The sequence below is a fragment of the Onychostruthus taczanowskii genome, unplaced genomic scaffold (genome assembly GCF_017590055.1).
Source record: "Onychostruthus taczanowskii isolate IOZ18803 unplaced genomic scaffold, ASM1759005v1 scaffold154, whole genome shotgun sequence".
In the NCBI taxonomy this organism is placed as follows: domain Eukaryota; kingdom Metazoa; phylum Chordata; class Aves; order Passeriformes; family Passeridae; genus Onychostruthus; species Onychostruthus taczanowskii.
The window spans coordinates 500,886-515,891 of NW_024498730.1; the positions used below are offsets into that span (position 1 = coordinate 500,886).

A 15,006-nucleotide genomic window follows, 5' to 3' on the forward strand; every position below is an offset into this window, starting at 1 on the left:
AAATTCCTTCTGATATCCAGCCCGAGTCTTGCCTGGCACAGTTTGAACTATGTACTCTTGTCCTGTCCCTAATTGTCTGGGAGAAAAGGCCAATCCCCACCTGGCTACACCTTCCTTTCAGGTGGTTGTAGAGAGCAGTAAGGTCCTGATGATCCTCTGTTCTCCGGACTACATAGCCCCAACTCCCTCGGTCAGTCCTAACAATCAGTCCTAACAAACAGGACTTGTGCTCCAGATCATTCATCAGCTCTGCTGTCCTTCTCTGGACATTCTCCAGCACCTCGGTGTTCTTCCTGAAGTGAGTGGCCCAGAAATTAGGACAGAATTCAAGGTGTGGTCTCCCCAGTTCCAAGGACACAGATACAATCATTGCCGTGGCCCTGCTGGCCACACTATTATTGATCCAGCCCTTCTTGGCCACCTGTGCACGTGATGAGTCATGTTTAGCTGTCTGTTGACTAACAGAATTAGATGAAATAGTATAATGCACAAGTTTAAAATAGTTCCTGAGTAGAGGCAGAGGGGAAGACTGGACTTGCAGCAGATTTCTCAGGAACCCAAGAAAAACAATTCTAACTGGAACCTTGACTACTCATAAACTTTTGGAGAGATTGATGGACAGATATGAGCAGGAGGTGTGAATATAATTGTAACTAAAAGGAAGGACTAATGTTCATTAGTCATTATTAGGATGAGATTTCCTTGTTTTTACTTCAGGTCATATTTGTATTGTCTGCAAGATGGAGTATGTTATCTTTTTTTTTGTTTGTATAGGTGTATTAGTACTTTTTCACAAGTCTTTCAGGTTCACTGAAAGCAGTGGGCATGGAGCTTTAGGATGGTCTTTTGTTTTTTTGTTATAAAGTCCAAGTGAAGAAAGAATACTGACTGGTTTACGTAGATAGTTAGGGGCATAAAAAAGGTGAATAAGCAGGACGACTCAGGAAAATAATGATACAGGGGGAGGTCTGTTATTTATCTTGATTAACAATTCTGCTTTTAGAAACTTCTAAGATCTTCAGAAACAGTGAAGAAACATTTGTCAGTGCTGCTAAGTGTTGTGCTTATTGTGTTATGCAGTTCCACTGTCTCTCTGGGATCAATTACTTGTTGCACTGCCTCAAGCAACCACTTTTGACTGGCCTGGGTAATGAAGTTGAAAGTAACTTGGTGTGGGTAAAATCAGAAAGGAGAATAAAGTACATTATAATTTTAGTTTCCTACAGCCATGTGTAATAGCCCGTGGAAATGAGTCAATGTTTGTCTGCAAGTCATAGACTGGAGAACATAGATTCTGCATATATTAGATTTCATGTAACTGCTTCTAACCTTTCTGGTGTGTTGAACAGGTTAATATTCAGCCTTCTGAATGGCACCACTCCATACTGCTGCCACAGACCTGGTTAGGATTTATGAGTCGAACCTACAGTGCAGTTCTGCAGGTAATTTTGACGTATATATTATTATGGGCATTCATGCTTATTCAAGTCGTATGGGTTTTAATTTTACCAGCAAAAGCACTCATACAAGTTACAAAAAAAAAAAAGCTTGAGATGCTTGTTTATAATATTTATAAAAAATAATTATATATGAGTCTTCAGCAACTGACAGCACAGTCTGGGATACTTTGTAGAAGTGCACTTTCTATTTACAGTTCAGGTTCATGTAGGCTTGTTCATGTGTCAACTTGCAGAAAGTGTCACTTTTTAGAATTTTTAGAAGATGAAATTTTAGCTGGAGCTCTAACTGAATGCTTGGGTAGGAAGTTTGAAATAGCAGTACCATAAAGGAGACAGAAGCACTTCCCCTTAATCAGCATGTCATCCTGCTGCACTGTAAGAGACTCCTCTTCCAATTTTTTCAACCCTATCTAATATTAAGAAATATCTTAAATTCTCTCTTTCGTTAGGTTAGCTGACCTGGTATCTAGACCAATGTAGTATAATTTGATTTTCAACAGGAAAATTATCTAGAAAAGGTTTAGCAAATGGCTTCCTTCCAGAATGCTCTCTTTGTGCTACTAGAAGGGCTTATTTGTATGTGTTTCCAGGCCACATCAGCTGTTTTCAGCACAACAGCAGGTTGCTGAACGAATTCTAGAAGCTTTGCTCCTTGTTTGGCTGTGCAGCAAAACATATGCTTCTCTCACATTTTCAAAACAATTTTTATGTTGACCCTCAACAAAATGCTACATCCTGGACCAGGCCAGCCCCATTACAGAATAAGCAGCAGCTATTCAAATTGCAGGTTTAGGTCTTGGAAGACATTGTCTCTTGCATTTAATCACTTTCCTAATTTGCTTCCCTTCCAAGGCAAGATTTCACAAGAAGCTTAGCATGTACCAGATTTTTTTTTAAAGGATCTGTAGCATTTCTTGCCATTTTACAGGACAGTAGAGCCTATGTTTGTTGCTTCTTACTTAATCCTTACACTTTTGTAGTGCGTTTCTTGGAGATGGCCAAAAGAGACTACAGTATAAAATGAGTAGGCTGGATAGTACATAATTCAGTGTTTCTGAGCTGCTATACTGCCTTCTTTTCAGTCAGTGTGTTGATGTACTCCTTTAACCTCTGTGGAGGGTCACTTTTTGAGTGAGACCTGGATTTTCAAGATTCACTGTGTTGTATTTTCAGGTTGGTATGTACAACCAAATTACAAGCATTCAATACCAGAAAAATACAGCATGTGTGCCCGTATTTTTTCATTTAAGTCTTAATAATCTGCTAAGGAGCAGTAATTGACAAGCTAAACAAGTTAAGTTATACTTCTCTCTATTGGAGATGGAATATTAAAACAAAGCTGCTTTAGGTATTTTTAGATAACATATGTTATAACATGTTACAACTGTCACCGGTGGCTGAATTAATCATCTGTGGATATTACACAGATTATTAATTCAGCCACTGGTGACAGGGCCGTTTTTGCTTCTTTGTCATGTACTTCACTAGCAGCAATTCAGGCTGCTACATACAACATGTTAGAGGGCAGAATCCATATCACCTCTTTCAATATACAGAAAGAATGGTGTAGGAAATCACAGGGAGGTCAGAGTTATGTAAAGTAAAAGAATGAGGAATTCTGCCTTAAGCAGAGCATCAAGAATGTGATGTTTTGCTGTTAGAATCCATTTAGCTATCAGACTTCTAAAACTCAGTCCATGCTTGTTGTAGTCCTTCCCAAGGAAGCTTGTCTCTGCATGTACTAGAATAGATGCCTCAGTATTTGTGGTCGTTTATGCCATCTGCAGTTTGTTTTTCTTACTCAGAACAAAAAATTATGGATTCTTCTCCTTCATATATTGTATATTACAGTGGGATCCCCTATGCAGAGCAGTCAAGGTCACTTATAAATTAGCCCTTAGGTTAAGCTACATGTGTAACCTGAGTATTCTCTGGAGAAATCTTATGATGTAAATAAAGCTTAATTTTTTACTGTTTTTGCAATTCTGCAGGGGAGGCAGGCAGAGCTGGAGATGCAGTTAAAACATGGAAAAGAGAATCCTGAAGAGGTGCAGTACAAACAATTTACAGCCTGGCTGTGGTAAGGAAGTGCCCATGTCCTCCTGACCATTTGTAGTGGTAAGGGGACAGAGGAGGACAAGATTTTAAAGCCGTTAATTTTACAAGTTCAAAGACTATATGAGCACTAATGAAAAAAGTAAAAACAAACCCGAAACTAAACAACCAACCACCGGATACAATGACCATGATGGGAGAAGGGAGTGGAAACAAAGAATATTGGGTGATTGTAAGGATTTCCATATGCATGGGTTCACAGGTACCTTCCCTCTACAGAGCCTGAGAATTTTGAAGGATGAGCAGCTGGAAAGAGTGAAAGAATTCAGTGGTTTTATAGGATGTTAAAGGAGAAAGGTTATGCAAAGATAAAAATTGCCTTCTTGAGAGTTTAATGAGCTGTTTCACTGAAAATACCTTGATAAAAGAAATGCAAGTCACAATCTGATGTATGTCATGGTGTACTGATGCTAAGTTACCATTATTGTGTGTGAGAATGTTGTTTAAAAGCAAGCACATGATGCACACCCTGATCCATATTCTGCACTAATTCTGTTTCAGTCAGGTGACAAGGGTCTGTCAGTTAGTCAGGATTTAGCTATATACATGCATGGCCAAGAGAAGAAGGGGGGCAGTGGGAGGCTTTACAAGAGAAGAAAGCTATCTATCCATGGACAGTATAAATATCTTATGCTTGCTCACAAGTGTATTGGAAGCAAAATATGTACGAAGCCAAAATGCTTGTTGTGTGTTTCAATGTAAAAGGTCTGTTATTAAGTCCTACTCACGAAGAATTCAGAATTTGTTCTGAATTCCAGCTAATTCTGGAATACAGGCTTGTATTGTAAGAACCAGAATGCTACAGTGTTGTAGAAAAGATCCTTTATTAATGAATGATCCTTTTCTTGATAGGGTATAAAAAGGCCTGTAACAATGCTGCTTTCGTAGATTTCTCCTGAAGGAATTTCTGCTCTTTATTTCCTAAATGGTGATAATGTAAGCTATGTAAAAAAATGAACAGAATTCCCTTTATCAGGAAAAAAAATCAAAGCAGGAAATTAACTGGAGCCCAGTAGTACCTTTAGTTTTTTTTCCAGTTCACAATTATTTGCTTGGTTCCTCAGGGCCCTAACTTCAGCAGCCGTTAAGCATTTTTATTGCTCATTAGGGTTAACCTAATTGTGGACAATGTGGTATAAACTTTAGTGTTGATCCTTTATTGTGTAAATTTTGCAAAATTTTTTTGTGCAGTTTTGCATTGGTGTTTACCAAGCTGTGAATGCTTCTAGTGTGGTGACTTTCCAACTGTGTGCAAAGCAGTGTGATTGTGAAGGAAGATCTGGGTAGGTTTCTTTGAAAGCTTGAGTGTAACTTAGTCTTATAACATACAGCTCTGTTTTAGAAGACATGCATTTTCAGTCTAAAGTTGCTTTTTTATGTAGCATGACATTCATGGCCATGACAGAATTGTATCTTTTAGAATAGAGGATCTCTCTCCTCATCCACACCTTTCAGTGTAGGAGATTGATTGCATCTTTGCTTCAGTCTTGATATGAATGCAAAACTAAACAATTGAACTTTCAGTGTAGGAGATTGATTGCATCTTTGCTTCAGTCTTGATATGAATGCAAAACTAAACAATTGAAAACAGGTAGCCAGTTACAAATCAACTACAATAATGTGTAAGAAATTGTAGCCACTCCTATTGCTTTAATTTAAATTGATTCAGGTTTATATACTATGCCATAGCATAACTGCCTGTAGTGGTTTCCAGAAATAAAGTGTTGAATAAATTGTAATGCTTGTCCTTTATAAAACATTCAGATTTCATTATGCTAGAACATAGCACAATGATTTGGAAACTTATGTGTTTGATGTGCTCAAAAAGCATATTTACGGCTGTCGCATGAACCAGTATTTTACGAGAAGTCGTATTAAATCAAATAAGAGTCCTTTATAAAATACTGGGAGTGCACGTGAGCATGAAGAAACTTGGGATTAAACTACAGATTAAATGCATGTAATTATTTTGTGCTAAGTCTTCTGATTGGCTGATACAGTTGTTAACCTTGAATAGACTTATGTAAGACAAAAGAGGAATTTAGCTGAGTTCACACTATACTGTAATGAACATTGTGTAAATTCTTTCTGTTCTCTTGCAGGGTCAGAGATATGTTGACCGATGTCATCAAAGGTGCTTCCAAGTAAGAACTGCTAAATTACTACAGATGATTGTTTTTTCCCATATTTCACACTGTTCCTTTTCCTCCTAGATCTTGTTAAGATGATTTTTACCTTCATTAAATTTAAAGCATCCAGGTTTCATGGGTGTGTGGATTTAGAAGTTTCTCTCTGAGGTACATAATGAAATGTTGCCTTTTAGAAGCTTAGGAAATTATTTAAGGCAAAAGATATTGAGAGACTTCAAAGAATTTAACTAAGTACCTTCTTGTGATTATTTGCAAGTACTTCTTATCTCAGAGGAGGTAGTTTCACTGTTTCAAATGATGACATTCCACTAAGACTCATGTTTCTTGTTTTAAAAAGCAAAACAGAAATCCAGAAAATACTTTTACTGTGATAATGACATCTTTGGATCTGGAATAAATGCCAGATTGGCAGTGTAGATATATTTTCACAGCAGCAATCAAGGAAGTTTTTAGAAATGGAAGACTGTTGCAAAGAGTCTAGTGGCCTGTAAGTGGTCTTACACGGTCATATTGTTCAGGTGCTTTTGTAAAATAATGTAAGAGACTTCCATCAGGATTATATTGCAGTTTGTTTTCCCATTTCTGGGAATGACTAAAATATCAACATACTTCCTTATACAAAATTGAACACAGTTATGTTTTCCCTCTTTTTTTGTCAGATTTTCTTTCTTGATTTCCTTAAAGGTTTGCACTGTCATAGAAGTGATGAATCCTATAATTTTCCATTATGTTAGTGTTTTAGTAGTGTAAGGAAATAATTCAAAACTTTTTTAAGCTGATAATAATGGCTGCTCTGCTAAATCTTCTCATGCTGTGAAGTGGCATCTTGCAATGAAGTGGCATCTGCCTCTCCAGCATTCTCCATTTGAAGATGTTTCTGTTTTGTCCTCTATGGAAATGGTACTAGCTAAGACCAACTGCTGCAAGTGCTACTTGCTCTACAGGGTAGCATTCCTTATTATAGTGGAAGAAAGCTTCTGTTTTTATACAATTTCATATGTACTCTCCTTTATATAAAAGACAGACAAGAAAAAAAAAGACTGAAACGCTTCTTCCCTCCATTCTTTCTCTAATTCCTGAAGACGAAATGTAGCACATTGCTGCTGAGCTAGAAGAGAGCCCAATGAAGTTGCTAGGAGCAAAGGCCTTCCCTCCTGGATCACCTGTAGCATAACTTTTCTGTTTTGAGATGCATGTTTTGTTGCCAGCATCTTTACTATGTTTCTTAACTGTTTTCCTTTTTCTGTTCAGAGAAAGCCCAGTGGTGAAAGGAAACTCTATTTTTGCTTTAACTGGCCTTGCAGTCGCTGTAGCCAAATATGAAAGCAGCCTTTCTTCAGACACTGAAGGGGGGGTGCCTGAGGTGCGTGAATCTGGGAGAGGGTCCCTTTTCTTTGTAGAATACAGAGAAGTAATATGACCAGGTGTTCAGGGAGGCTGGTAAGTGCATGTGAAGTACTTTACATTTTCAAGGTCAAAATTTCATCACACTCAGTGAATGTCGTCTGTCAAATTCTGTGGTACCAAAGCATGTAGAGTATGTATGTGCCTTGTCACAAGATGCATAATGTCTAAATGGTCATTTATTTGACCATTTTGACAGATGAGATGGAGGTCACTCTATGGACACTGAAAGCCAGCCAAACTCTTTTTTCATAATTTCATAATTTTTGGCTCCACTGAATAGTACTTGATCAAAAGTAGTGTCTGGAGAGCCAGCACTGACAAGTAGATGATCCTACTTACACTACATAGGAATGACAAAATAATCTCATTCATGATGGATCACAGCTAGAACATCAGCAACTGAGCTTCTGTTTAGGTAGAACTTGATTTAAGAAAAAATAATGATGACTATTTGGGTTTGATTTTTTAGACTGAACCTGATTTTATTCCTATGAAACACTGGATTTCCATGGTCACGGAGACCCTCTTGAGTATTGTGAATAGCCGCTACCAGCCTAAAGGTCAAGTCTTCCCATGGTTCTATCAGGTATGTGCTATGGTACTAAAGGCAAGGCAATATTTCATACCTGGAGTTCTAATAATGATGTTTCCTGATTCTGTTTGAGCTGTAGTAGTTGGAATAGGGAAAAATCAAGACTTTTCTTGCTCTTACTCATTTTCTTTCATTGTGCTTTCTGTTTGTATTTGTGTTTGCTTGAAGTTTTTGTCTTTATTATCAAAATGGTAAAAGCTGCATGCAAGGAATGTCAGATTGCAATGCATCTGTGCTGCTGTTAGCTCTCTAAGTGTTTATTTTAAATTCCTCAAATTCTGAGAGTTATTGCCTGGAAAGGAGTAAGAGAAAAAAAATGCTCTCTTTTGTGTTTTTCTAGAAATCTTACTCAGGTGAAAATACTGCTAGTATTATAGCTCGATCCTGTGCAGCCACAGCTTTGTCTCTCCTGGTGCCAATTTTCATTGTATCATGCAAGGAGAAGATTGAGGAGGTCCTGAGTATGCTTACTGACCGGTTACCTGGGAAACCAAATGCTGACGAGTCTCAAGCGGTTCAAATACACATGGGTCTTGGTTTGGGGATGTTCATCTCACGTTTGTATGAAGAAAAAGTCAGGTGAGAGCTACCGTATTTAATGTAGTTGCAAAGGTAACTTCCTTTTTCTGCATGTGGCCTTAAGCGCTGAGGAATTTAAGTATTTACAAGTCATAGGCAAATGATTCTTGAAGGGCTTTGTAATGTTTCTTAAATGGTGCCTTTTATTATCAGTCTTCCCCCCACCACTTTAGCCCCTTCCAGTGCTATCCTAGGTACTTTGTCATTCCTTCAAGATGAGTGACTAATTTTCATAATATCCTAAGGTACTAAATTTAAAGCAGTCAGCCATAAGAACAACAGAAATGCTTTTAAATGGGACTAGTTATGGTGGAAGACATAATTGTAAAATAATTCACAACTCTTTGTGGTTCCTTTATAAGTGGTGCTCTGGGACAGTGCATGGGACGGTGTTCACTTACGTCATGTGAGTTACAAATGTGAGGATGGAAGTAGTGTAATGAACTGTTTTTAAAGCATGCTGTTACAGCTGTGTTGGCAGCACGGAAGTATTCTGAAGTTGTTAGAAAATGCCTCCTTTTCAGAAAGGTTGGCCTCAGTTGCAAATTTCTGGTGATTCCAGAGAAATTAAGTAGTAGGTTTTTAGGTAGGACTTTATATTCCTCCAGAGTGTTGACTGCTAGGGATTGTTTCTTCTTGTATACTTGGAAAAAATGTTTCATTAGTACACAAGCAGAAGTACCAAACAGATCTGATTGTCAGTTGTTACTTTGCTCAGTGAAACTAATGTTTCCAAGGCACCTGATCTTGTTAAAACTGAAGCATTGCTGAGTTCTAATCTTCACACTTTGGTGTCTTGATGCCTTGCTGCCATTGACACAGCCATGTAATGTGGGAATGGAATACCCCTGGATGTTTAGTCAGTGGGACAGCTGAGCTATGTACAAGCATTAAAAGACTCTTACACAGAATGAAGTTACATCAGCCTAGTATTTTGGAGTATGTGAATCAATATTTTGGGGGTTTGTGTTTGTTTAATTTCATGGTGAGGGGTGTTAAGTGAATACATTTATCTAACCATTTCTTACAGACTAGTTTTACTCTTTCACTGCCCTACATGTTTTGAAACCTTAATCTTACACATTCTTCAAAGCATTGTTGTCTTGTAACAAATCAAAACTCATAGGAATGGAACTATAGTTTATATCAGATTATAGATCTTTCCATTAAAGATGCCCTGTTCATTATGAAAATTGAGTATATGTTTTATAAGAGAGGAGTCCATATGACACTTTTGGAGTGAGATGTAAACACATCTTTTTTATCAGTAAGTTAGGCAGTGAGGTGGAGAGAGATTGAGAGAGCTAATAGTGTGAAATGTCATGAATTTTCAGCTTATAAGTAGTTACACATCTAGCTGAGATGATGTTTTATCAGGTTCCTCCTCCCACTGTCAGGCATTGGATCTTTTTTTTTCTGTTTTGGTTTGGTTTTGTAGTGATATACCTGGTCAACAGATGAACTTGGTTCTGATGAAGTCCCTGGATGTGTTGGAGGACTGCTGCTTTGACACCAATCTGGAGTACAAGTGAGTTTCCTATATTACTGGTGATACTTTATTTTGAACTATACCTTTTTTTTTTTTTTTTTCACGTTTTCTTCCTTAATTCTACACAGAAAAGTATAAGAATAGGACAAGGAGACAATGGGTTCTGAGTACTTCCATATAATCACCAGCTCAGGCAGGCTGGAAAGGCCCTTTGGAGGTCCCCATGCTCCCTAAAACAGAGTCAGTCACAGACTTATCTACACTGCTTAAGTTTTGACAGTTAGAATTTGAGTCTCCTTAGACAGTAAAACACATGTCAGTTGCCATGAGACAGCTAGCATAGCATGGCAGGATGTTTCTTCCACAGCAGTTATCGGGGAGGGAACCACAGTACCTTGAGCAGCTCAGTGTGAGTGCATAAGGTTTTCTTTCAGTTTGAGCATTACTCTGCCCAGCTCTTCACCATTCAAAAGAAACAGCAATAATTCCCATTTGCCTTTGCCCTCCTTTCTCCAGTGCACTTTCTGAAAAGCTCTGAGGAGTCATAGCTGTGCACCATTGGGCTGTGAACCTATATAGCTTAGTAAGGATTTCTGTTGCCTTTTGAGTGGCACAGGGTGAGACACACAGTACACAGAGATTCTACCAGCTACCCTTTGTCCTGCCTATTGCTTCTGGTTTGTGCAGCCTGTTAGCTGGAGATCAAAGCCTTAGGGAAGAGCCAAGCCAGACTTCTCTGGCAGGAAGAGGTTGCCAGAAGAATATGAAACAATGGCAAGCAAAAGGGGGAAGATTGAAGAGGGGGTAGTTTTTTGTGATGTCTATGGTTTTTAAAGATTAAGAGCAAGTTGGTGTCTAGTATGAGTTCTCTCTGTGAGCAAAGAAATAATGTAAAGTTGTAAATGTTGCAGAGTTGTTCAAATTTTGCATTCCTACTTGTAAACTGCTGTTCCAAAGGAAGGTCCTTTCCAGCCTTTTCATCCAGTGTGACACAGGCATGATCAGCTGTGAGGCATGAGCATTTTCACCAGTGTTTCACTCCTGCTAAATCAGTGATTTTCTTTTTCACAAAAAACAGGCTGATGGTGTTTTGAGCATAGGTCTGCTGAGCAGTGCAGGTGTGGAAATTAGTGCTGTCCAGGCTCAGGCTGCACCTTGTGGAAGGCAGGACTCCCTGCAACCTGATCCTCTAGCATTAAAACACTTAAAATGTGCTAGGAAATCTGAGATACCATGTAGAAGAAATGTACCTAAATGCTCATTTTATGTAGGTCACAAATAAGGTAGCCAAGTGAGAGCAATTGTTAGTTACAAAAAGTGTAGCAGAAAAGGTGAAGTTTTATTCTTGCTTTAGTGTCCGATTACGTTTTAAGTCTTTATTAACAGTGAATAACAAAAATATTGTAGCTCTGAATTATAAACTCTATTTTCTTTCTATGCAATTTTGTCAACAAGCAGTAGTGTAAATTGGAATTTAGAGATCTTGTATACCATGTCCTTGTTTTGTTGGCTGGTCATTAATTCAGATATACCAGTTACTTTAAAAAGTTTGTTTGATCTCGCTGGAAAAAAGTACCACTCCCAAGACACCCCTCTGTGTCTTGTAGCCATGCTCAATTATCCTTAATTCCCAGTTACTGTAAAACATTAACTTAAAAATACAACTAAAGTTATTCTCAGATGTCTCTTTTTTACCCAGCTGAGTAAAAGCAGCAGCTCTTGCCATTTTTAAGTTGGATAGGAGAAGCTTAGGAGAATGCCTAAAATCCTAGCCATGTTCATTTGACTGCTTGCTGCTTGCTACAAGCAATATCAGGGAGATGTGCACAGGGAAAAAAAAATCATCTACAAATAAGAGCAGCTGGGGATGTGTGCCAGTGAGAGATCACCTTCAGAGCAGTAAGTGTCTGCTATGTTTTAGTATACCATGATGGAAGCCCGAACTGTTCAAAAGTTTTCTGACAAACCTGATGACTTGGAACTTGTTATGGGAGCACACATGCAGAATTTAGTGAAAGATCTTTGGTCCAGCATGGAATTTCTGAACAAAAATCTGAAAAAGAGGTGGGAACTGTGGAGATGTTTGTGCCAGCTGCTCTATTCAATTATGTCCTTTGAAACTATGTTCTTGTTGCAATTTTAAGTATCCTCAGCATCAAACAGTTAGTTGTGCTGGATGTGTCTGCCCTGATGAAGCTGCTCCACTGTAACACATGCAGATTTTAGTACATGCAGGTTAGAATGCACACCTGACCATTGCTGTTAACAAATGCAGGTGAATACCTTTATTTCTTACCTGGCTAAGAAAGCCATGTTAGCAGCTCTCTGGTTTAATCACTGATTTCATTACTTTTGCAAATGAAACAACTCTTGAAGGAGTCTGACAGCAGCAGTGCTGCACAGAGATGCTAATACACTCAGTGAACCTGCAATTAGTATATTTAATTGGGATTTCCTAGTTTGTACTATCAGGACACATAGAAATTTGGATCTATACTTCCTTCATACTAGTTTATGGCACTTGTTGGGGCTACTGGTTCTTCGGAGACAGAAGGAAGAATGAGGCTGTATGTAGGACTTATTATTTAAATAAACACTTTCTTCTTATGGTCTTCTTTTGTCTGGTGTTTCTTGGAAACGATATGTGAAATAAAAACCATTTGCAAAATTGACTGTGGTAATAAATTATCTACAGGTCTAGTTATCAGGCAAGGCCAAGAGGTCTTCTTACCCACAAACTTTATTGGGGTTTAAAGGGAGCTCAGAGCAGCCAAAGCATACTTAATATTTTCTATTTTGTTTTCTCTTAAAGCACTGGATGTATTTTAGGAGTAGGACTTGTTCTTTCATTTATGAGTCACAGTAGCCAAACAGAGTCGCGAGTGCATGTTTCTGCTTCATTGCGAAAACTCTACAAATACCTGGACAGCAGTGAGGACCAAAGCAGAGGAGTCCAGGAGGTATGACCTATTTTATCACAAATTTTAAGTCTTCTATTTATTTTGTTGCCTCCCTTTAATAATTATAGTCTTTTTGCTGAACCTTTTTTTATCTGTGGTACTGGAAGGCTTGATTTGTACTTTTTCTTTTACCATGTATGGTTTTATGTCTGCTGGAAAATAAAAGTGATAACAACAGCAATAATAAGAATAGAATAATTTGTAATCTTGTACAGACATTAAGAAACTGCTTGAAAATGTAACAGACATGATCCTTTAAAGGTCTTCTTTCATTTCTTAACCCCAAATTAAACTGTTGAAAGTTGAATTATGTGTCTCTTATATACAGTTGTTTACTCCTCATCTGATCTACTAAAAACAGACAAAAAGTTACTCTTAGAGAGAACTTAAATCCTAATACTTTGTTTTTCAATATGCCTTCTGTATACTTCTTTGAAATTTTGTGTCACTAGCTAATATGAATTTTGTACTTGTGCACGCTGCTATGGCCCCGTTTACTATTTTCTTTTATATTTTGAACACTTAAACTGAGACCTGCGTTTCAGGGAGTTTTTTTCCAGGATATGTCATGTAAGTTCTGACATGGCCCATGTACTTAGCCTATAACTCTGCCAAGGTAAAACTTGAGAATGAAAACTGATGAAATTCAAATAGTTTGCAACAGAAAACAAAAATCAGAACAAGCAGGTGTTTTGCACGAGAAAAGCAACCCTGTCTGTACATGATATATGTAAGCTTGGAGCAGCTGAGCAGTGGAGTTGCATAATCCTCTGGTTTTCCTACAGGATTCAATAGAGATAGTATTATTTTTTTGCCCCTGTTGGTAGTGTTCTGAAAGCTCTTTATGAAACATCTGCTATGAAATTTTATTTTTTTGGCAGTACATATGTGTTGGGGATTAGCCTTTTGCAATTTATGGTTCATGCATTAAAATTACTTACAGCTATGAAATAATTCATCTGTCCCCAGAGATCTTCAAGTGCATTATTGAAATTAAACTGAGTTCAATACAGCAGCTTCTGTGATGAAAGGCAGCAGCTGTTTAACATCATGAGATAGTTTGGGATGAGAAGAAAAACCTACACTTTGCAATTAAAACCTCTGTAAGGATTTGTAGAGATGAGTAAAATTTGGGCAGCACTCTAGGATGAGTGCTATTGTATGAGATGCACAAGAAGCTCTTACAGAGCTGTAAAGGACTTGCATATAACCTGGTATTTGAGAAGTAATTTTGGCCTGCTGCAGCAAAAGGTACAACAAATGTAGCAAAATCTGCACGTTACTTGCTACAGGTCAAATTTATGTCAATCCTGCGCAGTAGGTAGGTGCTCTCTGCTTCCCTCAGAGTCATGTGTTGTTCTGCTGCTTAACTTTGGTACAGAGGAGGTTAAGACATTTGGCACACTTGCTTTGTTTGGTAGTTCAAACTTCACTGACTTATTCTCCATGGCTAAGGCAGAAAAATAGAAAAGCAGTGTTACTGGTGAATCCTTCTGCAAGGGCCGGAGTCTGGTGTTGTGGGCTGTGTGTGAGACAGTTTTACGTGCTCATTTTCTGGACTGGTGGACCTGCTTGTAGTCCTGATGGGAGGGAGCACAGCATGCTGAGTGTACTTATATAAACAATGATCAGATACTTGTGTTTAGAAAATAGATACGTTTATGTGGAAGGTCAGGAGTTTGACCTCTGTAAAACCAGAAGTACTTCTAAGCTTTAGTTGTGTTTGTTTAAAATTATTAGCATCAGTGAAGAATCTTTCAGAGAGGGAATAAATATCTGAAAGTATAAACTGAAAATGTTACATATTTTCTATCATGCTGGCACATTACTGAGCATTGCTACAGTGAGCTTAATTAGATGCTAGTTAATGGAATAAATATTTTTTCAGGTACTTGCCTATTCTGTGGCCTGTTCCTGTGTCTCTGCTTTCAGTGTTGGAATCATAGAAGCAGCTGAGGCTGAGAAGGCTATGAGCAAGCTACGGACGTTAGCAGAAAATAATCAGCAGGTAATAATTCTTCTGTATTTGGGCTTTGTTTCAGTTCTCTTTCTCTCTTTATCTATTTAGTATTGGATACTGCTTTTCCCAAACTGCAATTCAAGACAATTATATTGATCTACTTTTATCGTTAACTAATACTGATGAATGTATTTTGCATATCACACAATTACTAAGACTACCACTTGATTCATTAATGCATATAGCAATTACAAGACAGTGAAATAAAAGCAAGTTGTATGTGTTTCATTGCAT

At 37.9% G+C, this 15,006-nt stretch overlaps 1 protein-coding gene across 2 annotated transcripts in view; it reads left to right on the forward strand.

The window, feature by feature from the left end:
* FOCAD (focadhesin) overlaps positions 1–15,006 on the forward strand; it is a 92,795-nt gene that overhangs the window by 62,424 nt on the left and 15,365 nt on the right. For both annotated transcript variants that reach the window (XM_041399094.1, XM_041399095.1), the window contains 9 exons: positions 1,350–1,442; positions 3,452–3,540; positions 5,678–5,719; positions 6,977–7,088; positions 7,602–7,718; positions 8,065–8,303; positions 9,742–9,831; positions 12,605–12,752; positions 14,641–14,760. In XM_041399094.1, the coding sequence (XP_041255028.1) occupies positions 1,350–1,442; positions 3,452–3,540; positions 5,678–5,719; positions 6,977–7,088; positions 7,602–7,718; positions 8,065–8,303; positions 9,742–9,831; positions 12,605–12,752; positions 14,641–14,760 (1,050 nt within the window). The remainder of the gene's footprint in view (positions 1–1,349; positions 1,443–3,451; positions 3,541–5,677; positions 5,720–6,976; positions 7,089–7,601; positions 7,719–8,064; positions 8,304–9,741; positions 9,832–12,604; positions 12,753–14,640; positions 14,761–15,006) is intronic.